We start from the raw sequence: 24044 nt of genomic DNA on the forward strand, positions 1-24044 counted from the left end.
TTTTCTCAACTCCATTTTCCAACTCTTCCACAGAATTTTCTTTTTCCTTAGGTAGATAGATAGATGGGCAGACACATATACACATAATTCAACGCCACATTTTATAATGGACTTAAATGCTGTGGAAGGTCACCGTAGAAGGAAATCCATCTTGGCCGAAATCCAACGTAGGGATGCTTCATCTCTGGATATCCTTCTGTAACAAATGCTTGTTTAAAACTCTTCATCTTCTCGTCCACACTGATTCACGTAGCCACAGATTTGTGAGTAACCATAAAGGTGCCCAGTTCACCAGTTCTTTCCTGGCTGATTCCAACCCACAGCTTCCCCACTAAGCACTTGCCCTGCCTCTGCGTGCACGTCACAGTGCCTGGGAAGCCCACTCATGTCTCTCCTTGTGCTGATGGCAGTACCGATTGTTCCATTCTCCTCTTTGTCTCTACTCTTTATTTCACATTATCAAGCCTTGTTGATTCTTCCTTTGCCATATGTCTCCAGTTCATCTATTCCATTCTAGCGTCTCAACATGTTTATTTAAGCACCTAATATGTGCCAGGGAGTGGCAAAGTGCTGGGGTTGCATAAAGGCCCCTCAAGGAGCTGGGACCCCCTCATGGGCGCAGTAGACATGGATTGAAAATTTCAGGAGAAAAGCAGACATGTTAGGAAAGTGTTTTACAGAGGATTCTACAGGCAGCATGGGGGTTATGCTGAATCCACAGGGGAGAAGGCCTGACCCCGCACAGGGGATTGGGTGTAGGGTAGTTTTGCTGGAGTAGAAGGTGGTGGGGCTGCGGCCATTTTCACATCAGGTAAAACAGCTCCAGAAACAAAGATGAAGTCTCAAAATATATTTTACTCAGGGACGCCTGGGTGGCTCAGTCAGTTAAGCATCTGACTCTTGATTTTGGCTCAGGTCATGATCTTAGGGTTGTGAGACTGAGCCCTGCATTGTGCTCTGCGCTGGGCAGGGAGCCTGCTTAAGATTCTCTCTCTCCCTCTGCATAACACCCCCCCAAAAGTTACTTTACTCATTCTTTCAACAGATATTTTTTGAGCACCAACCATGTGCCAGGCAATTGTTTTGCAACTGGATGCAGCAGTGAACAAAACATACAAAAATCAGATAGAAATATAAATTATATAATCCTATAAAATACAAGTATAATAAATAAGTAGACTGTGTAGTCTATTTGAAGGGGATCCCTGTGGCGGAAACCAGCAAAGCAGGATGATGGAGATGGGGATCTTGAACCCTAACCTGTGGTTGAGTAATTTTCACACTGTACTTTAGAGAACCCTGGGGGCTGCAGAGGTGCTTCTGGGGGTCAGTCAGCATTGACATTGTTACATGTTACATGTTAGATTCCACCAACACACACACTCATGCCACTGCAATAGCTCCTGCTTGGAAAAAGCCTTGACTTTAAAACAGTTCTGTTCAGATCAATTATCTTCATAGTATATATTTTTACCCACTTAAACCTAAGGATGAATTTACTTTAGTAAAACATCTCACTTACGTATTTCATATATTGAGAATCCACTGCTAATACTATTTGAAAACCACCTTGTAGACCTTCAATTTGCCTTACTCTTGCATTATCATAGTCGCCTTCAGCACCTTCAGACTTTCTCTTTCTAATCACTCTTGCATACCATTGCCAGAATTAGTTTTCTTAAAACACTGAAGTTCTTAATTAAATGCTTGAAACTAAACCCTGTTGTGGGGGAAAGCAAACCCAGATAATTAGCTGTAGCTCTGCCGCAAAATGCTCTGTGACCTTAAGCAAATCTTTGTGTTCTCATCTGTAAGTATCTTCTCTGCTCTAAATATTACCGCCATGATTTTTTCCCCTGGCTGTCAGTGGTCTTTATGATCCATCTCTCGCTTACCTACCCAGTCCCCGTCCTGCCTTCATCCTCTGCTCTAGCATGCTCTTCCTTTTCACTCCTGTCTTTTCCCTTCCCCAGTGTATACACCATTTGCTGATTAATTACTCTTTGCATATATTCATGCTATTTCCCCAAGTCAGACTGGGCTCTTTCTTTAGCCCACTGAATTAAATTCTGCACATTCTTTAAAAATAGTTTTCTAGAACTGATGGTCAAAGCACAATTCCTGGAAGAACACTGGTAGTACCAAATGATGCAGCTTTAACATAGATTGAGAATTGGTAACAAACATTTTGATTTGTCTAGAACTGTGCTGTCCAATACAATAGCCACTATCCGTGTGTGGCTATTTCAATTAAAATCAACTAAAATTAAACACAATAAAAAGCTTTTATCTTTCGATGCATTTCAAAGTGCTCAATAGCCTTATGTGGCTAATGGCTACTCTGTTGGATAGTGTGGATTTAGAACATTTCCATCACTGCAGAAAGTTCTATTGGGCAGCACTGGTCTAAAAGGCTCACAGATGACTTGAAAGTTGTTTCAGGGACTTCTGGAGGAGGTGGTCAGAGGAAATGTTTGGTGAAGAAATAAAAGTGGTGAGTTTAGACAGTTGGTTCTAGAGATTTGACAGTGGCAAGAGGGAGAGACATAGGGGACAAGGTAATGGCCAAGTGAAAGGAGGTGTGTGGAAAAACATTATTTAGAAACAGAGGGACTGAATCTGTTCCAGACATTGGAGGAAGAATAAGTAGGAAGAGGCAGATATATTGGATATTGTGAAAAACAATTGAAACAGGATGTTGACATAAGTTTCACTCTGTTTCAATTTTGGCTGAAACCCCAAAAGGTTGCATACAAAACAATAGGTGGCAAAGATATCCACATTCCTAAGGAAGGTTTACACCCCTTAGCTCAACACCTTGAAGGTGTGCTTGAGGTTGAAGAGGCCAAGATGGACTGAGAGAGCAGAAGGAAAGGAATCCCTGCATCACTCCTCAAGCTGAGTGAATGGGTTGAAAAGAGACCACTTGGCTCTTGTGACGTGATCTGTACTCTCCTGAGGCTGTGAAGACCCGAACCTGGACTAGAAAAGTTTAGAGATCAGATGCTGAGGCTATACCTGCCTGCCTGGCCTCAGAACAGGGAGAGGGCTACACTGGGAGCCCGTGGTGCTTTTACTAATAACAACGTAGAGGGTCTGTCTTCCATGGACCAGGAGACGCCCTGGTGGTCTTTTAAAGAGTGGTGCCATCCAAGAGCCTTTCATGCCAGGGACAGTGTGACCCCCACAGTAGAGGCTGGAGGGTGCACAGGCTTTCAGAGTGATCAAGGCTTGATCCTTGGGAGCTGCAGAAGAAGGTTTCCAGAGGGAAAATCTCTGCAGAACCCACAGAGAATCCCCATTTGAGGAGTCAGATAGTGTGGGTAGTGAATTGAAGAAAGGAGCAGACAGATTAAAGAGAAGCATGCTGTGTCTACAGCAGCCTGGGCTGGGGTCGGGGAGAAACTTTAACTTTGAATAACGTTTGGAGTTTGGGCTGGACATTTTACTCACTGAAATATAGTTGTTTTGTGACTAAAGGTTACCAGAGGACTTTTAATTTTTATAAATGACTGGGACAGCTTTGGAATAGGTTTCATCATGACAATTAACAGGCTTCTGAATGGATTAAAGGCACAGAGGAGAAAGAATGTCGTTTTTGCTCTTGCACTCAAGAGAGCCCTGCCTGTTTGGGGCAAGGGCTGTACTAATTTGGAGTTTGAAGAGGGTACAGAATGTTTAGAAAAGCTTTTAGGAGATTGTGTTGAGAATGAGTAAGGAGTAAGTGTCAGAATTATAACCTGCAAAATGACTGGTTGAAGAGAAACAACAGGAATTTACTGGATCAGGCAAATGAAGTTTTTGGTTCTGTTTCCAGGAGCACTCCTTAGTTTGGGATAAGGAGGAGATTGTTATATATTTATTTTGGGTTTATAGTTTTGATAATTTTAAGCCTTGTGGTTTTGTGGATTGTCATTTTGAAATCGGAGGAAAGTAAATGGAGAAAGCTATTTACCATAGCTGAGTTTCCTTCTGTTTGTGGTGGTTCCTGTGCCCTTTGATGCTATTAGCATGAGAGTAATTAAATGTTTTTTTCAGTTCGTGATTGGGCTGCGGTGGTGTATTATCTCTACTTTATTTTTAGGATTGATTCATTTATTATGTATATTCAGTGGGGACTCTTGCTGTATTTTACCGGTCGGGATGCCATCAGCTGCAGGTAACAAAAAATCCTAAACCATATTAGCCTAAGCATCTGGTGGAGGGGCTGGCTCTGTCTGACTCCCTTCTCTCTGTGATACTGCTCTCTGTGCTGGCTGTATCCTTAATAAATGCCTGAATCAGTTCCAGGTGTCAACAGAATTTCTCTTCAGGTATACCAAAGGCTGCCCTCCCCAGCTCCCAGGAGATCCCCACTCACATCTCATTGGCCAGAATTGGGTCACATCCTACCTCTGAACTAATTACTGCTGGTAAGGGAAAAGGAATCCTCCTAGCAATTTATTAAACTATTTAATAGGTACTTGCTAAAACTAGGAATAGGGTCAGCATCCCCTAAGCATATGACTTGCAGAGAAAGAGTGGATGTCTAAACCAAATCAGGGTTCTGTTAGGAAGAAGGAAAAGAGAAATGGATGTTGCGTAGAGTCTTGTATCTATTCCTAGAATTATATATAATGACTAATTTTGGATTAGATGCTAGAAACATAGTGTATGTAGACTAGCAAATCTGCTGTGACAAAACCCCCAAATTTTCTCTCACCATTAATAGTACAGAGGCACGTGGTCCAGAACTGGTGGGGTGGCTCTAACATAGTTTGACTATTAGAGCTGCCAAGTTGTGATGGCAAAGAAACCCCCCAAATTCAGAGGTGGGGAAAACAAAGAGGTTTTGCTCTTACATCACAGTGTGAGGCGAGCTTCTGAGGTGAAGAGATCGCTGCACTGGGCCATTTAGGATCCTTGTTCCTTCCATGTTGTTTCTTTGATGTCTCCCCAGGGGACTGTCATTGCCTGCGTGGTCAAAGCTATGTCCCCATTTCCAGGTTCTGGCCAGAAAATGGCAAAAGAGAACATAGAGGAGGTAGGCCCTATATAAAGGCCTAGACCAAAGTGACACCCGTTACTTCTGTTCACATTCCATTGGCAAGATCTTAACCACAGGGGGACATGCAGTTGCAAAAAGCCTCATGTCTCTGTGCATTCGGGCTGCTATAACAAAATACCATAGACCGGATGGCTTATTTACACATTTACTTCTCACATTTCTGGAGGCTGGGAAGTCCAAGATCAGGGCGCTGGCAGAGTCACTGTCTAGTGAGGGCTGGTTTCCTAGTTCACAGCTGGCCCATCTCCCTCTGTCCTCACAGGGTAGAGGGGGTGACAGAGCTCTCTGGAGTCTCTTTCATGAGGACACTAATCCCATTCATGAGGGCTCCACCTTCATGACCCAATCACCTCCCAAAGTCTCCACCTTCAAATACTGTCCCATTGGGGATTAGGCTTCAACAAAGGAATTTGGGGGGGAACACAAATATTCATCCTATCACATCCGAGAAATGTAGTGTTACCAGGCAGCTTCCAAGGTTGCTCATGGCATCACCATTGCCAGCCAGCAGAAAGTGAGTTCAAACCCAGGCGAAGTGTCTGTAAGGGGGTGACAAGTTGCACCCATCGCTTCTGCTCACACCCTATTAGCCTAAACTCAGTCTCATGGCCACGTGCCAGGGAGGCCAGGAAATGGAGTGCTGCTGGAAGGCCAAGTATCGGGACAGGGGAAAAATTGGTCACGGTGAGCTAGCTACTAGTGGTTTCTCTCACAGAAAGGTTTCTCTCTGTTCTGCATAGGATCTTTCCATCCGGAGACTTGATTTACTAAACAAAGTTCCATTTAGTGCCCAAGGCCAATAGTCATAACATTTCTGAGGTTGGTTACTTGCCATTCTTCCACTACAGGAAAAAACCAGTATTAGTAGTAAAGCAGTATTAGTGCAGTCATTGTGAATAGAAAAATTTCCAGAGGTGCTTTTTATTAAAAATATGCATAATCCGGGTGCCTGGGTGGCTCAGTCGTTAAGCGTCTGCCTTCAGCTCAGGTCATGATCCCAGGGTCCTGGGATCGAGTCCCGCATCGGGCTCCCTGCTCCGCGGGAAGCCTGCTCCTCCCTCTGCCACTCCCCCTGCTTGTGTTCCCTCTCTCACTATGTCTCTTTCTGTCAAATAAATAAAATCTTTAAAAAAAAATATGCATGATCTTGGCCTTCTAAAACAATTTGTGTAGCTGTGTGTGAGTGTATGCATATGCATGTAGTTTTAAACTCAATAACCTAAGATTGTACATTTGATATATAAAATAAAAAAGAAAACAACGGTCATTTCTTTGGAAGTGAGTGATAAGTTTTTCTTCTCTTTTCTTTTTTTTGAAGCTCATTTGTACTTTGATTATGCCACCCTGAGGTGGCTGCTTGCTTTTTCATGTAGAAAACTATTCTTTGACAATTCTTTGGCTGTCGTTCTAAACTTTTATGGTCACCCTTTTACATGCTATCTTTAGATTTTTGGGGGCCATACTTATGAACTAGTTTAGTAAGGTTTATAAGTTGATGAATAAATAGATTATACACACCTTTTAGATGTAGACAAATTAAAATGAAATTAGATGTTGTTAAAAATCCTTTGTAGAATCAATCTTAAGCATGATCTTCAGTATATTTTTAGCTCCATGAAGGCAGGCATCGTTACCTTTTTGTTTACTGTTCTATCTCCAGTGCCTAGACTAGTTCCTGGCATGCAGTAGACAATAAACATGTACTAATGAATGAAAAGATATGTAAAATACAGTATATTCCATCAAATCTGATTTTTGCCTCTGTACTCCAGGAATTTGTATTTCTTAGGCATCCGAGTGAGGTGATCTTTATTTGCCTCACCTTCCAAGGGGAAAGGGCAGCAAGGGGTAGAGTCTCCCCTGACTCTCTATAACCTCAGCAGACGGATTCTATGTGTATTCAGAGAATCGTATATAATAAAGGTAACACATGTAATATGGCCTAACATGGGCGTCCAAGATGTTGGCATATGTGAATTGGAGAGAAGGAAAGGAAATGTTTCCTTCCATCCCAACAACAACAAAAGCATTCCCTTTTTTCCAATAGTTTCCTCAAGTGGATTGGAGTGTGAGTAGGATGAAGAAGAAATAAAATAATTTGGATCGTAGAAGGATTTTTCAGGGTTAGGGAGATAGGGTTAAACAGTCTTCTAAAGACTGAGTGGGTAACTTGACCTGTTTTATGATTTATTTTCTTTTCATACTGTAATATATTTTTCAGAATTCATGTGCCACTGACAATATTGAAAATGGGAGAGATAAGCGTTTTAGAGTAAACATCATCTTAGCACATTGCTCTCCTCTGTGAATCCATTACCGTTTACAAATAGGGCTCTGTGAGGACTGAGCACATGGTATTGCAAATGAGTGAACTCTACTTGGTTGACACATTTGGAAAGGAGAGTGTGAAGCCCCACATTTAAGGGTAAGTTGATGAGAGGCAGGATCCTGGTGAAAAGCATTCCGGGTCTGTGGAAAGACATGTACATAAAGGCCGCAGGAGAGGAGGATGTGTGTTTTGTTCAGACAGTGGCAGGTAGACCAGTATGCCGGGACTAAAAGCGGCAGGGCAATAAGAAGGGAAATTGCACCTAGATGGGAGGCCTACAAACGCAGGGAAGATGTGGACAGTCAAGGGCCCTAGAGGCAGAGTTTTTGTTTTATTCTGTGGTTTAGCGGCAACCAAAAAAGACTTTGGACGGGGAAGTGATAGGATGAGAGCTGTGCGTTAAGGAAACAATTCTGGGGGGAAGGAGTATGGGTAATTAATTAGAAGGAGAGAGCAGTTTAATGTGCATATGATTTTCTTTGATGAACAGTAGGACACATGGGTTGGATTGCAGTGTCCAGTGGAGGCCTGCCCCAGTTAGCTAGCTTCCCCTGTGCAAGAGCCGTGAGGACGGGCCCTGGCCAGGCCAGCAGGAGGGTGAGCCCTCCTCAGTTTGGGTTTGGAGATCTTGAGTGTGGTGGTTCTCTCAGCTTGTGTTTCTTGATGGTGGGGGAACACCTGGTCTGCACTTGCTGGGGGAGCCACGGCAGAGAGGTCCCGGGGTCCCTGTTTGGGCTCACAGACGTGGAGAACAAGAGGTGCTTTGTTCATACTGTATACCAAGATCCTCTGTGCTCTTTCCCCTTTGTTCCTGCCAACCTTCAGCAAAGACTTGTTTGAGTGATCTGTCTTGCCTCTCTTATGAGCTATTAAGAGGAGAGTTCTTTTCCACACGCGGGCCAAACTCACACTGGACCGGCAGGAACTTCTCAATGAAGGGTTCGCGCCGGTGGTGGTCAGGCCTGCTGATCTGGCTCTTGTCTCCACAGTTCTTCCTCCAGTGCTGGTCCTGGTCACTTCCTAGGAGGTCATTGTTCACGCCTGGCTGAGAAAGAACGAAGTTACTGCAATTGTGGCAGTGGTGGTAGGAGTGGAAAGGAAGACCAGATCTCACAAACATTTCGATGGCACGCTAAAGCATTTAGGAGTTAGGGAGAAGAGATGAGAGTTTGGCGGTCTGGGGATTGTGTGCTTAGGGAAACGATGCTGCTGCTAGCAGATGGGGTCACAGGAAGAGGAACAGAGTTGCCGTGGGAAGGTGCTGCGTTCAGTTTGAATTCCGGATGGGTGACTTTTACCCAGTGTTGTGTAGCTATTACCTGGAAGTTTCAGAATTAGAATCTAGGTTTCCTGAACCCGAGCAGTGTTTTTTTCCATTATACTAAGACATACGTTCTAAGAAATAAAATGTGCTTGTTGAATTTCAGATGGTGGTAACATCTCCATGTGCGGATGTCAATAGGCAGCTGTAAAAGGAGCTGGAGTGAAAAACTGAGAATAAATGTAGAGATTTGTTTTGGGAGTTATATATATATTTAGAGGACATAATTGGAGCTATGTGAAGGGTAAGTTCACCCAGAGAGATTTGTCACATAGGATATTATTGGAAATAGCCATAGGGATGTTTTCTTGAAGAAAAAGGGAAATTATCCAGTAAGGCTGAAGAAATGGAAAGAGGCAGCAAGAATATTCAATTTTTTTTTTTTTTTAAAGAAGGTTTGTAGTAATGGAAGGGAAGGCATAGATCGTGAGCTAGGATGTAATGAACAAGTGAACAAAGTTTTTACTTTTTAAGATCAGACATGCCCAGGGAACAATGGATGGAGAAGGAACAATTAGATATGGAGACAGAGAATAGTTGAACTTAGATCAACAAACTAACTGATCATGAATGAGTAGCACTGGGGTGATGGGCATGGGGCTGGCTACTAGCCATACAAAGAAGAAGTAAATGTGGTCCTCCCTTTGGGAAGTCTACTGCTACTGAAGGACAGGAGCAGGAATGACACAAGAACAACTCATCTACCAAGTGCTACGTGCCAGGAAATGTACTTTACATGCATGGAATCATGTAGTCCCAACGACACCCCCGTGAGTTAGTTATCATCGTCATCATCCACCTTGTGAAGGAGAGGAAGCTCAGGCGCAGTAATTTGCCCAACATCTTTAACAACTAGTCAGCCATGGAGCCATGATGTGCGCCCAGGCCATAGCACTGCACCTCTACGCATCATGTGAACAGATTATTACAGTATAATGTAAACAGAGATGGAAGAACGATGTACTAAAGTAGCACAGAGGAGGGAGGGGTTATATTTTTCTGGCAAGGGATAGAGTAGGTCGGGGAAGATCTCAGAGGGGGATGGATCCTGATGAAGGAACCCATTGTCATGACCGAAGTGTAGAACCCATGGTGGTATGAGGTGTGTATGTATGTCTTACTGTTTCACCTAGTAATTTACACAGCCTTCACCTCTGATTTTTTTTCTGCCCCATCCTAATCACAGAAGACACTCACATTTGATTTTATCCATTTCTGTGAAAAATTAAGATTTAAAAAAAAAATCTGGTGGAACTGAGGGGCGCCTGAGTGGCTCAGTCGGTTGAGCGCCAGACTCTTGGTTTCGACTCAGGTCATGATCTCAGGGTTGTGAGACTGACCCTAACATTGGGCTCCGCTCTCAGTGAGGAGTCTGCTTGAGATTCTCTCTCTCTCTCTCCCTCTGCCCCTCCCCTGCTCTCTCTCTCTCAAAGAAATAAATCTTTTAAAAAATCTGATAGAACTGGGTTATTCTTTTAGCGGTATCAGTCCTGCTCATCAAAACCATCATTAAAATAGTTTATGATTTGAATATAACATACACATATCTGTCTGTCTACCTACCTACCTACCTATTTATCTATGAGTTCAGAGAACTGGCAGAAATCTGAGAATTTCCTATGCATTGGGGACCCATATTATCTCTGGAGAAGAACCAGAGTATCTGAGAGGCAGATTATCGAAGATACCATTGAAACTCCCGAAAATAAGCAGATATTTTGCAGAGAATGGTTAATAGTCCTTTCTGAGATAAGTATATGTAGTAAATATATGACTCCTGGTTATATGTGGTTAGTCTGCCAGACCTGAGCTTCACCCCACTTCCCATCCCATTGTTGGCCATACCGCTGACCCCCAGCTTCTACCTCAGCCAAACGGCAGTCTTAGATTGGGAACAACAGGGAGAGCAACAGTTTTGTGAGACTCAGGCCTAACATGAGGTTGTCTGTTTTACACATTAGTTACTAGTTTAAAAAATTAACATAGCGTTTAGTGGTTTATTTTAGGCTACATCAAAATGCCTGTACATCAAAATAGTTGTGTCATTGTGGCCTTGTGGGAAAGTGGTTACATCAGAACATCATGTGTGGGCAAAGGGATTATTCTTGGAAGTGAGTAGAGTTGTTTGATAAGGGAAGAAGTAAATTCAGAATTGGAAAAGTAGTTGTTTTTTTTGTTTTTGTTTTTTTTTTTACCTCTTTACAACACAGTTATTATGTGCCACTCACAGGTATAGGCAAGGACTCATCTAACTCTGACAAGAAGCCTATTCATGTTTCTATCTCTGAAAGGAAACCTGAGTATTAGGCATGACACCACTACCACCCAGTGGTAATCTGTTGTAATTCACTGTATTTTATGAAGCAAGTAGGTCTGATGTTGATATGGCATGCGCATTTTGTATGTTCTCCTTTAAATAAAGTGTAATACGCACTTTATAAAATCATATACTTTTATTTCTTTAACAGTATTTAGAAAAATACACTTAGAAACTCCTTAAGAAGGAACATTTTGAAAGTAGAGATAGAACTTCATTTTAGGAATGAACAAATAAAACCTCACAAAAGAACTACAGTCTCAGGAAGGTAATTTATATCGATAGGTCTTCTCAAGAAAATTACAAACCAATATAAGGGACAAAGTACTTTTGTAAGAACTAGATGGTTTATTGGTAAAGAGGGTAATTATTTTTTTAAGATTTATTTATTTATTTATTTGAGAGAGAAAGCAGAGCAGAAAGAGGGAGAGCACAAGCGGTGGGGTGGGGGGAGGAAGCAGACTCCCCACTGAGCCGGGATCCCGATGTGAGGCTCCATCATGGACCCTGGGATCATGACCCTGAGCCGAAGGCAGATGCTTGACTGACTGGGCCACCCAGGTGCCCCTAAAGAGGGTAATTAGGTTATGTTGGGTAACCTCCATGATTTTGCTTTAGAATGCATTAATTTACATTTAAATATAAGTGTCCGAAATATTAGCGTTTATATTTATATAAAGGGTATATATTTATATTTCAAATAAAATAATGAAGATATTGTGACTATATTAAAAGTTTTCAGCAGGATCAGTAGGCACGAGGAAACTATAGCTTCCTCCTTATGCTCCCCGGTGCATGTGTTCTCTCGACGCCTTGAGGAGCAGACCTCATCGCTTCTCAGGGTTTGTGCATGCTGCAGCATTGCTGGCTTTTGTTTGCCACATTGGATTTTTTTCCTTTTTAGACAGTTGTGATGGAAAGCCTTTCTCATCATTGGACTGGACGTGGCAGGATGAAAAACTGCAGAGCCAGAGACCCATTTTAGAGTTCTATGCCTCACTTGACTTGACAGCCCCTTGTATGCACAGCGCTAGAGGGTGTAAGCTCCCCATGTAGGACGGGTGACCACATTACATTTTCCTCTCAGCCCGTACGTCTCAGACAACCTGAGTCAGAATGTGTGTGTGTGTTGTCCATGTAAAAGTAACAATTCTGGTAAAATTAAAAGGAACCAATAGAGGTTGCATATTTTTCAGAGAATACAAATGAATGAAACTATTTCACAAACTTCTAGAATATTAAACGTCAAGGTTTTGTTGTATGAACATTAAATATCATTGTATTTAAGCACACGTAATCATCTCGCTTCACCATTTTTGAACTGGATTTCATGGAGCTGTAGAGTCCCTCTGAGGTACCCCAGAATGAGGAGGCTGAGCTAGCTGGTCAGGTTCTGGGTTACTTCTTCAAAGTACCTGCTCATATCCTCAGATCATTCTGGCACCCAAACTGCTTGAGGACAATTGCTCCAAGTGGCAGTTTGTAAAAAGGGTGTTGTTGGGGTGCCTGGCTCAGTCATTGGGCGTCTGCCTTTGGCTCAGGTCATGATCCCAGGGTCCTGGGATCGAGCCCCGCATCGGGCTCCCTGCTCCGCGGGAAGCCTGCTTCTCCCTCTCCCACTCCCCCTGCTTGTGTTCCCTCTTTTGCTGTGTCTCTCTCTGTCAAATAAATAAAATCTTTAAAAATAAAAAAATAAAAAGGGTGTTGTTTTGTGATGTAAATGCCAAAGCACCTGCATCATCCTATTCCATTATCATTAAGCACGGGTTCCAGAAGCCCAGCCTGTGTCCATTGTTCTGTAAGCTGAGATACCTCTCTCTACGGCATTATCCTCTGGCTCCTCACTGAAACTTCCTCTCATTGTGACCACCGCAGTTCCTCTGCTGGCATTTGCTTTCTTGGCAGGGTCGGGCTGGTGCCGGCACAGGCCTTGGGTGGTGGTGCGGGCTGGAGACACATTAGGGAAAGGGGAGGGTAAGTACCTGGACGACTCTTCTCTCTCTCCCACCATTACCCAGCACTTGGCAGTGTCCAGGGCAGATCCCAGCTTTTCATTCCTTACCTTCTCCTGCAAATCCAATCTGTTTTTTTCTCTGAATGATAGTAGAGTAGAACCTGGTTTCTTGTGGGCAGATGGCTCTCAGGAGGCTGAAGGGGAGAGTTGGAGTGGACATGCTCTGTTATTAACATTACCCCCCCCACCTCCGCTGGAGCAGAGCCGGGGGGTGCCGAGAGGCAGGGGTGGCATGTGAACGGGGCTCCACACACAAAGAGAAAGATATATTTTAAGTGTAGAGTGTCTACACATTATTACTTAAATATTGTTCATGCGAGTGTTTATTAAGCCTGACTGATGATTACAATCGCCAAGAGAGCTTTTAAGATGTGTAAGTTTGTCTGCCCTATCCCAGATCGATTGCATCAAAACCTCCTAGGTGAACAGAGATTCTGAATGTCCGTAAAGTTTTCTATGTCATTCAGATGACCAGCCAGATTTTAGAACTGGTGTATTTAATAGAGCTTCGTGTAATACATGTATGGTCCTTTTAAAAAAAAAAAAAAAAGATTTATTTATTTATTTATTTATTTTAGAGAGAGAGCATGCATGAGCGGGGGTGGGGGGGCAGAGGGAGAGGGAGAGAGAATCTGAAGCGGGCTTCCAACGCGAGGCTTGATCCGACGATCCTGAGATCACAGCCTGAGTGGAAACCAAGAGTCGACAAGGGTCGGATACTTGGCAGACTGCGCCACACAGGCGCCCCATATGTATGGCCCTTTTCATAAAGAGGCTCAAATTTGTTTTTAAGGAAGTAAGAAATCTCTGGTTGGATAAAATTCAGAAGGGGAAAGGACACAAGGCACGAAACCCAAAAGGGCCTGGAATCAAGAGGAACTGAGGGAAATTTTGGAGGCTGATAGAAAAGCCAGGCTTGAAGTATTTTAACCCAGGACTGATAAAAAGAGAGAGACAGACTGAATCAGAACAAGATCCAATGGCCAACCTTCCAAAGCCTTGAGAAGAGAAGCAGTAATCATTCAGTATAGCTTCTGGCATGTTTGTGGGGAAAAATAGTTCTTGTTTTATAATCACACGGAGAATATTTAGAAGGGCTAATAAAAGAAAAGAAACAATGTTGTGATATGAGACACAATTCATTGAGACTTGTGATAAAGATAGACTTGTAGTTTCAGAGATGTTAGATCAAATGAGTGATGGGTTTGACCACCTTTCAAGCCAAATTATTTAAGTTCAACTGTTGGGTAAAATATGAAAGGATAGAAAATCTATTCTAAACAATAGCTGATTTATACATTCTCCAGGTATATCTGCCTTTTCTGCCGCCCACAGACAATGTTAATGGTGATAAGAAAGATGGCCTCCCTTAAGAATGAAGAAAAAATGGTAGTGGATAAAAACAGAATGACTTTCAATTTGGGGAAAAAAAAAAGGTAGAATAATCAACAACTAAATGCTTATATTTGCTGCAAGGACATTTGCCAAGGAGAAAGACATGGCCACGAAAGAAGCTCCTTTGGATACAGCTTGCAGAATGCTGGCAAGGCTCCTGCCCAGGCTCTCCCTTAAGAGCTCTTAAGATAACATACCATTCAAGTTTCCTTACTTCATTCATTCATGTGTTCCGTGAGTAAGGATTAGGGGCTCTTCTCTGTGCAAGGAACTGTGATAAGTGCCAGGGCTGCAGCGGTGAATACGGTGGGTCCGGCCCTGCTCTTGCAGGCTAGTTGGGAAGATAGATACATCAGTTCAATTAGTTCAGCTAACTGAATTTCGAAGTGCCAGTGGCATCCAACGCACTTTCTGGCCTTACTGGACTAGCATACTTTAGACTGATGTTCTAAGATGTAAAATAGTAATTTATAGTAGCTGTAAACTCTGCTCCATTATTAAATACTAGTTCATGATTGCGCTGTGTTCTTATGTTTAATGTTTAGAAAACTTATACATTTTGGGACTGTATAATTTATGTGGTTAAACATGGTCTTCATGGAAGTGGTTCCAAATCCACAACTTGCCAGATACGTCACCAAAGTGACACTATAGTTGCTCCTAAAAAATGGCTCAGATTTGGGCGCCTGGGTGGCTCAGTCGGTTAAGCGACTGCCTTCGGCTCAGGGCATGATCCTGGAGTCCCGGGATCGAGTCCCGCATCGGGCTCCCTGCTCGGCGGAGAGTCTGCTTCTCCCTCTGACCCTCTTCCCTCTCGTGCTCTCTATCTCTCATTCTCTCCCTCTCAAAGAAATAAAATCTTAAAAAAAAATGGCTCAGATTAAGATTAGGAGTACAGGATAGATTTGGAGCCCTTAAAACAGTGATTCTCAGGAGAGGTGTTTTGGAAATCTGTGTTTTTTTGTTTTTGTTTTTGTTTTTTACATCATCCCAGTGCTTTTGGCATAGTGAGCCCTCCTAGCCAGCAATCTTACAACATACCAGGCAGGTCAAAACTTCAAAGAATTGTCCTTTATAATTTATGACCTTCAAATGTCCTACAGGATATTATTATGGGCAAACATGATTTATAATCACCTGAGCTTAAAACCTAACTTCATGTAACACAAAATCTTAAAGTATTATGCTAAGGTATTCATTTTCCAGGTATATAACTACTGTGTGTAAAAAGGGAGGTTTTAGTTTGTGTGTTTGTTTTGAGAGGGGGGCAGAGGGAGAGGGAGAGAGAATCTTAAGCAGGCTCCATGCCCAGAGTGGAGCCCAATGTGGGGCTCCATCTCACAATCCTGAGATCGTGACCTGAGCCAAAATCAAGAGTCAGATGCTTAACTGACTGAGCCACCCAGGTGCCTCTATATTTTGGTTTTTGATTAGAACTTTACCAGGTGCTATTTACAACTTCAGAAAATATGTCACGGGGTGCCTGGGTGGCTCAGTTGGTTAGGCGTCTGCCTTTGGCTTAGGCCTTTGGCAGGGTCCTGGGATCAAGCCCCACATCAGGCTCTCTGCTCTGCAGGAAGCCTGCTTCTCCCTCTCCCGCTCCCCCTGCTTGTGTTCCCTCTCTCGCTGTGTCTCTGTCAAATAAATAAATAAAATCTTAAAAAAAAAAAAAGAAAAGAAAATATGTCACTAGTGGCCATACTATTCACTCCTGTATCATCTGGCATTTGAGGTTGGTGCATTAATGGAGATTTTATGTTAGATGCACTCAACTTTTTCCTTCGTTATGTCCACCATAGTAGTCATTGGCATATTGAAGTATCCATTATCTTATTGTATGTTACTCTTTTAAAATGTCTCATTTATATTATACTTAGAAATTTATATTAATTTTTTTACCATCTTTAGAATTCATTTCATTAAGGTTTTCACAAAATATAAAACTCAAACATAATTTTCTATGTCTACCACAAAATAGAATAAAATAAGTGGACAGTGTGCACACACACACACAGTCTTTGTGTGATGATTTCTCTTTATATAGGCATCGGGCCCTTGTTCAAGAGTGTTATATCTCTATTTACCTTGTGTCAGTTCCACTTAAAACACCTTTTCCCACCAGTATGACCTTATTTACAATACTTTATATATAGAATTTGGGAGTTTAGAAAAGATATTTACACATCATTCTGTTTCATCCCCACAGCTCTGAGGAATACAGGGCAGGTGATCTTTATCCTCACTTTATAGATGGGAAACTTCGGTTCGTAGGTGTTGTTACTTTAATTTCTTACTGTCGTTTCCCGATTACTCAATAAATTGATTCACATGTATTAATTATTTTCTTAATGTCAGGGTATATGGCTGTATGGCCATATAAAAGTATGGCTATATGGAGGGTGGAAAAATAAATAAGATACAAATTTTTAAAAGTTCCCTTACCACATGATTAATGGTATAAATTATGTATGAGCAAAGTGCTGTGGATGCAGCTAGGCTGTGATGGTGGCCTGAGCCTTGAAGGATGATGGGATGGGGATGGGGGTTTACAAGAAGCAGAAGACAATACTGTGAGTAGAAGGAGGAGCTCGTGAAAGAGGCTGGACATAGGGAAGCATAGAGGGTTTGAGGATTAGCAAGTGCTTCTCTTCTACTCTGCTGTTAGGTGAATTTAGGAGGACTTGAAGATGAAGCCGTAAAAGAAGGTGGGTCACTTGTGGAAGGAGGAGTCTGTGTGCTTAGCTCACAAGGCTGGAATTATACTGTGGGTGATAGGAAACCACCGAACATATTAAGCCAGAGTTTGGCAGGATCAGATTTGTTTTTCAGGGATAATTCTGTCCAGAGTGGGAAGAATGGACCAGCGGTGGGAAAAATTGATAGCATGGAGGACGTTTAGGGAACTGTTGAGCTCAAGGGAGTTAGAGGAGCTTGAACTAAGGCGATGGCAGGAAGATTGGAAAGGGATGGACTGAAGAAATGAAACCTTTCTATAATAAATAATACTTATGATGGGGGCTAATATTAGTCAAGATAATATCTTGTCATACTACATTTTTATTTTTTTATTTTTTCATATTACATTTTTAAAGAATTGTGTATACTTTTGTATCCACTGTCTCATATGTCATCATAACACATGGTGATATACAGGTGTTATTTCCAATTTAAAGTCTATAAAACTAAAGAGGCTTACCATTAAAGAAAGTCAAATAGACTCACAATGTAATAGGTTCTGTACAGATGCCCAGGAAGGCATAGACAGCTTTCCCAGAGCTTGTATAACAAAATGGTTAAGGAAATGTATGTGTCAAAGAAAAATTTTCTATTTGGGGGGTAGAGTGGACAGAAGTTAAGAGAGATGCAGTGCGGTGGTGGGGGGACACCTGACTGGCTCAGTCAGTGGAGCCTGCGACTCTTGGTCTCAGGGTTGTAGGTTCGAGTCCCATGTTGGGTTTAGAGATTACTTAAAAATAAAATCTTTCAAAAAAGAGAGAGAGATGAGAACAAAGTGGTGTGAAAACTCTCTCGACCCACGTCTTAGTCTGTTCAGGATCCTATAAGAAAAACACCATACACTAGAGGGTTTTAAACGACAAATTCATTTCTCATAGTTCTGGAGGCTGGGAAGTCCCAATCAGGGCGCCGGCTGATCTAGTGTCTGGTGAGGGCTTGCTTCCTGGTTCATCCATGGCTGTGGCAGAAGGAACTCTCTGGGGTCTGTTTTATAAGGGCACAAATCCTAAAGGCCCTACCTCCTCATACCAACAAATTGGGGGTTAGGATTTCAATTTCAGGAGGACACACAAACATTCAGTCCATAACAACAAATTTCATTCCCATTCCTTAGAAGAGAAGTTAAGGGGTCATGTTGGGACAAGAGGAGGAGAAGCTAGAGATTCTTCTGGAATTTTTGAAGACATCTGTAAAAGATGAGTCATCACTGACATTTCCATTTCACTATATCAAGCTTTTCACCACACCTATTTCGATGGCCAAAAAAAGTCAGCATGAGAAAATGTGCATTTATCAGATAAATCAGGCAGTAACTGATTTTTCAAAAATTCTTAGCTTTGCAAAGTGGCTCATTGAGTGATTATTAAAATTGTGCTCTCCTTGGGACGTTCAAGTAGTATTCCATCCAAGTAGCTTCAACTTGTGGCACACAAGTGTTTCTGAAATTGTCGGTGAAATCATAGAGCACCTGTGTGTGTGTGTGTGTGTGTGTGTGTGTGTGTGTGTGTGTGTATGATTTTTAAAAGAGAAATGACTTTTGTTTGAGCTACACAGGGAACATGAAATGAACAATTCCACAGCCTTAAGACATTAGACTACAGACCTCCTTTGAAAGCCAGCTAGATAAGAAATTTTTCAACTTAAAGTTTATTTGATTGAAATAATCTTTTTTCAAAGCCAAGTTCATTGAACTTTGTGTTTTTAACATCTGGAAACTGGGTTATTGGATTAGAGTTAGGTCTCCATGGCTTTACTGATTTTTCCTAAGTGTTGGGTAGTACTGAACTAATATGTGCAAGGTTATATGACTAAATGTCAGTTAAATGTAAACATTCTAAGCCCTTTTTTGACGGAGAGGAGAATTTATCCCTTATCCAGGAGATTGTGAGGAAATTAAAACTAAAATTTTGTACTTAATTTTAACAGGTTCTGAATCATAACTCTCTTATCATAACTTTCTTATATCTGTTCCCAACTTCAAATTGTTATTCTAGTTGAACATCAACATTGAACATAATAAATATTATGATTTTAAAGAACGATTGCTTGTTTATTCACTTAGTATATGCAGTATTTTGAGATTTTTGGACCCACACATGTTTTTCTCTGACCCATACTTTGATAATATGATTATATTTTCTAGAGCTGTTGCAAATTAATCATTATTTTTGTTATGCTCCTACTTTTATAAGAAGTGTTTGTTTAACTAGCCATATATAAACAAGTTTATTTTGAGGATTGACTTTCATGTGAATAACTGCCTTCTAGTTAAATATTTTAAATCCCATCTCTTAGAAGAAAGTAAGCTAGCCTCAGAAAGTTTTTTCTTTTTTTTAAAATTTAAAATTAACCGTGTAACATAAAGAAGTTTGTAAATGCATGAAGATAAGGACTATATCTTACACATCTTTGTGTTCCCCCACAGCCTCACACATTGCAGATTAATCCGTGCTTATGCAAGATTTAAAGAACATAAAGTGATATAGAAAAAAAAAACTATATGAACTATTGCTTTGAAAGTGACTATGTAAGGATCATCTCTAAATTAGCAATCAGGATAGATTGACATTTTCCTGTCCTCTTTCCATCCCTCCCCAACCCCTCACCCAGGGAGTGCACCCCAGGGTATATACACCTTTGTGCATAGTATCTGCTGTTTTTATATGCATGAGAAGAAGCAGGCTCAGACCTGCTGAATGCTGGAAAACGTAAGATCATATCCGGCCAGGGGGCCCGGTTTTCTCATTCTTTCATTCTTTTAAAATACAAAGTTATCTGACATACTATTTTACATTTAGCTAAAAGTTGTTCAGTGTGGCATTTACAGAGGCCCTAAGGTGTCGGCCAGTGTGTTAGATGGTGTGGGATGCTGTCTTTGCTCAGAGGAAGCTCACAGCGTGGCTGGACCATGCACGTGTAAACCAATGCTATCTGGTGTCATAGATGCTGTTATACAGAGGGGGTAAGGCACCTCAGAGGGACAAAGGTAGGGTGAGTTACTTCTTCCTTAGGGTCAGGGAAGCCAGGGGCTTCCGAGTTGAGATGAAGAGGATCCGAGTTGAGATGAAGAGGAGTTTTCAAGACGGACCAGTTGAGGAAAGGCCATTTAGGGCCGAGGGAGAAGCGTGGGCAGGGGTGGGCGATGAGGTTGGAGAGATGATGCAGGGTCTTCAATGGTACATACGGAAGTTTGGGCTTCCTGCTGCAGGCGAAAGGGAATTAAGCTGTGGTATAACATAATCGGGTTTTCATTTTGGAAAATCACTCTGATAACCATGTGGGGAATGAAGTAAGTTATTGGTGCTTCGCTTAGACAATGCTTATAGAACATAAATAGACCAAACATGAAGTTCTCTTCCTCGTTGCCCTAAACAAAACTTTACAAAAATCCCAACACATTCACTTCTAGAACAAATGGTTTGTTCTTTGGTTAAGTTATATTTTTACAGTATTTCATTACTTTGTGTTTAAGAATGATGACTGTCTCCCCGGGGTGACACCAGATGGTCCAGCAACACCAGCAACGCCACTCACCAGTCACTCCTCCTATACCCCTTTCTCTTGGTCTCTCGCATCTAGTTGCCCAAGCCAGCAGCTTAGACTTTTCCTTGGTCCTTCTCCTCTCTCTTGCCCTTGATGCCTATCAGTAAGTCCAGTGGATTCTGCCTCCAAATTGTTCTACTTCTCTGCGTCTCAGTGATGCGACAACCTGCACTCGAGACCCTAGCATCTCTCCCTTGGACATTTCCCCATTCTCACTCTCCTGCTTCAAACATTTCACTAGCTTTTTGCACTTACAATAAAAAGCAAGCTTCCCATGGTGGCCGCCTCTCCTGGCTCTAATATCCCTTGACCTCATTTCTTGACACTCTCCTTCTGCTCCAGCTGTTATTTGCCCTCAGAGTGGCCTGCAAACACTTACTCTCTTCTTCCAAGAAGCTCTTCGAATTTGGTGCCTGGCAAATACTCCCTGAACTTAATAGCATAGTGATATCATAATAATAACACTTTCTGCCATTTATTGAATGTTTTCTGTAACCCAGACAGTGTGCTAAGTGCTCTCCAGCCATTATCGTATAATTAAATTAGATGCAACAAGCTTGTGAAGTTGGTATTATTATTCCTGTATTTCAGGAGGGGAAACTGGGACAGATTGTTGAAGCAACTTGCCCAGCTTCCTATTTTCAGTGTGTGGTGGAGCCTGGCTTGAAGTCTGTCTGTCTGACTCCAAATCAAGCTCTTTGGTACGAAATTGCAAAAATATTTTGTTATCGTTAAAAATTTACAATTCCTGGAAGACAGTCTCAGAGCAAGCGATGGGGAAAATCTCTCATTGACACTATATATAACTTGACTACCTTACTGGTGACAACATATTTTTCTCAATATTTTATGTCTTGTTGATAATAAAAGACAGTATAGTGTAGAAATTGAGAATAAACCCTGGAGTCAAGCAGACATGAGTTTTACCTCAGTACCTGCTATTCATTCATATAGATCTGAATTTCATGTGTGCTGGATAATTTTTTGGTACTTGAGATACATCAGGGGGCAATCCGGTGGGATGGATTTAAAATTTTGGTTCTATGAGCTGTTTTTGTCCTGGAGACTCACCATCACATTACTGCTCCTTTATGAATTCAGTATAAATGTGACTGACCCCTCTTGGACCGCATCCCAAGGGGATCTATTTGAGTCAGTCCCATGACATGTCTCCTAAGGACAATCTCAGAGGCAGACTGTAAGTTTAGTTTGCTATAAGTGTAGTTTCCTTCTCCCTAATGAAACACTGAATTTAACTTTATTAGACGTAATAAACTCAGGTAAATTCTATTCTAATAGGGGTAGCACAATAAACATAACAAATATGCAAATTACATTATACATAGAAGAGGAAAGTAAGTACTTTGTGTGAGGGAGTAAATAAGATGAAATTGGGGATCACATTGTGGTATTAAATAAGTCAGTGAGGTGCGTCTCACTTGAGAAGGTCAAAGACTTGAAGTATGTGAAGGAGTTGGTCAGACAGATATCTGAAGGAAGAGCAGCCCAGGAGGAGAGATTAGGTGGCATCCAGATCTAAGAGGAGCATGCATGGCCACTTAAAAGCAAAGCACCATTGTGGACAGGGGGCCAAAGCGAGGGAGAGATACTAGATGAGGCCGGGGGTTCTAAGTATCTTGTTGGTGATAATGAAATGAACTTCATACATGAAGCACTCAGCACAGAGTCTGGCCCAGAATCACAGAGCCCCTGCCTACCTTCTCCAGCCACATCCCCTGCTGCTCCCACACTGCAAACCCTACCCTGCATTTATAACTGAAAGTTCTTTGAAGATTCCCCAAATATGCATGCTGTTTTAAACCTTTCTACTTTTGCACCCACCTAAAATAGGCTTCGCCATCCCTTGTCATTCTGATAAACTCCTTTCAGACCCACCCCGGGCTATCCTCTGGGAAGACTTCTTTGCCTCCCTCTAAAGGAGCTGATGCTTCCTTTTCTGGACCACCATGCATAGTGCTTTGACTACATTCGTTAAACTAACACGTAGCTAATGATAACATTTAATGAGCACTTACTATATGCCGTGCAATAAGTCCTTTCTATGTTTTTAATGTATTCCTTACAACGACCCTATAAGGTATGTCGCGGTGTCATCCGCATTTTCCAGATGAATAGTAAAGGTGCCTGACACAAAACAATCGCTCATTTATGCTAGGAGTTAAGAATAAAAACCAAGTGAAATAAAATCAAGGCTTTAAATAATTTTTATGTAACAGTTGAAGAAAATAAGAATGATGTGGTTTGGGAAGAAAAAAAATTAGTAATGATGAGCTTCCATTTAAACTGATACCTTAGTGTTCCTTCAAAAGTAAACGTTAAGATTTCTGGCTACTGTGTCAGTTGAATAATTGATAATTTCCATATTGAAAAAACATATGTTCCTGATATAATTAGTAGAGTTATACCCTGGGAGGTAAAATACTTCCTCTACACAAGGCAGTGTTACCATCACACTGAATCGTAAGAATTAGTTTGGTGCATGTGTCTCCCATATTATTTGTGACTACTTGGAGGGCAGGGGACCATGTCAGATTTACCTTTGTTCATGAGGCTTTGCACATGTCCTCCCTTGGTTGGACAGAAAGAAGAAGATATTCTCTCATGTAATTTCTAGGACCTGGGAAATGATATTTAAAATGTCACTGATAGTGTGTCATTAATTCTGAATTTTATTTGGTTCTGAATTTCATTTTAATCATGTTGTTGTGCTTCTGTTTCTCCCCAGACCAGTATTAAAGAGGGACAACTATTGAAGCAAACCAGTTCCTTCCAAAGATGGAAAAAGCGTTACTTCAAACTTCGAGGCCGTACACTTTATTATGCAAAGGACTCAAAGGTAATTTGGAAGGATATGACTTGCAAGCACTTGAGGTTGTGGATGGATTAAAAATTTTAGTTCTATGAACTTTTTGTCTTGGTGCTCACTAGAGCCTTACCATTCTTCTGTAAATTCGGTATGCGTGTGATCCGTCTTGGACCAAATCCCAAGGGAGTCTATTTAAGTCAGTTTCATGGCGTGTCCATGGAGGACGATCTTATGGAAAGGTTCTAGTATAGTTTTCTTTCTTCCTTTCCTCTTTCCTTACAATTAAAGTAAAACATTAAATGTAACCTTATTAAATGTAATAAGCTGAAAGTTTTGGGTTTCCCCCCTTTTCTTGCTACCTTTTATCTTATACATCTTTCCCTGACCATGAGAGAGAGAATTGCTATAGTTGCTAAGAATCTGTCCTCTGGTTTCAGACAAGGGTTTGTATCCCACTTCCAGCACATTCCACAAGAGTGGCTGCAGGCAGCTCGTGTTGTATTGAGGAGGCTTAA

General features: G+C 41.6%; 1 protein-coding gene across 7 annotated transcripts in view; it reads left to right on the forward strand.

Annotated features, from left to right (window-relative positions):
• The window catches only part of DGKH (diacylglycerol kinase eta), a 181750-nt gene that overhangs the window by 56630 nt on the left and 101076 nt on the right, over positions 1-24044 (forward strand). For all 7 annotated transcript variants that reach the window (XR_003519008.2, XM_027588535.2, XM_027588532.2 and 4 more), the window contains exon 3: positions 23449-23559. Coding sequence is in view for 6 of the 7 variants with exons in the window: in XM_027588535.2 (XP_027444336.1) it covers positions 23449-23559 (111 nt within the window). In the remaining variant the exon portion in view is untranslated. The remainder of the gene's footprint in view (positions 1-23448; positions 23560-24044) is intronic.

This window comes from Zalophus californianus, chromosome 3 (genome assembly GCF_009762305.2).
Source record: "Zalophus californianus isolate mZalCal1 chromosome 3, mZalCal1.pri.v2, whole genome shotgun sequence".
NCBI lineage: Eukaryota > Metazoa > Chordata > Mammalia > Carnivora > Otariidae > Zalophus > Zalophus californianus.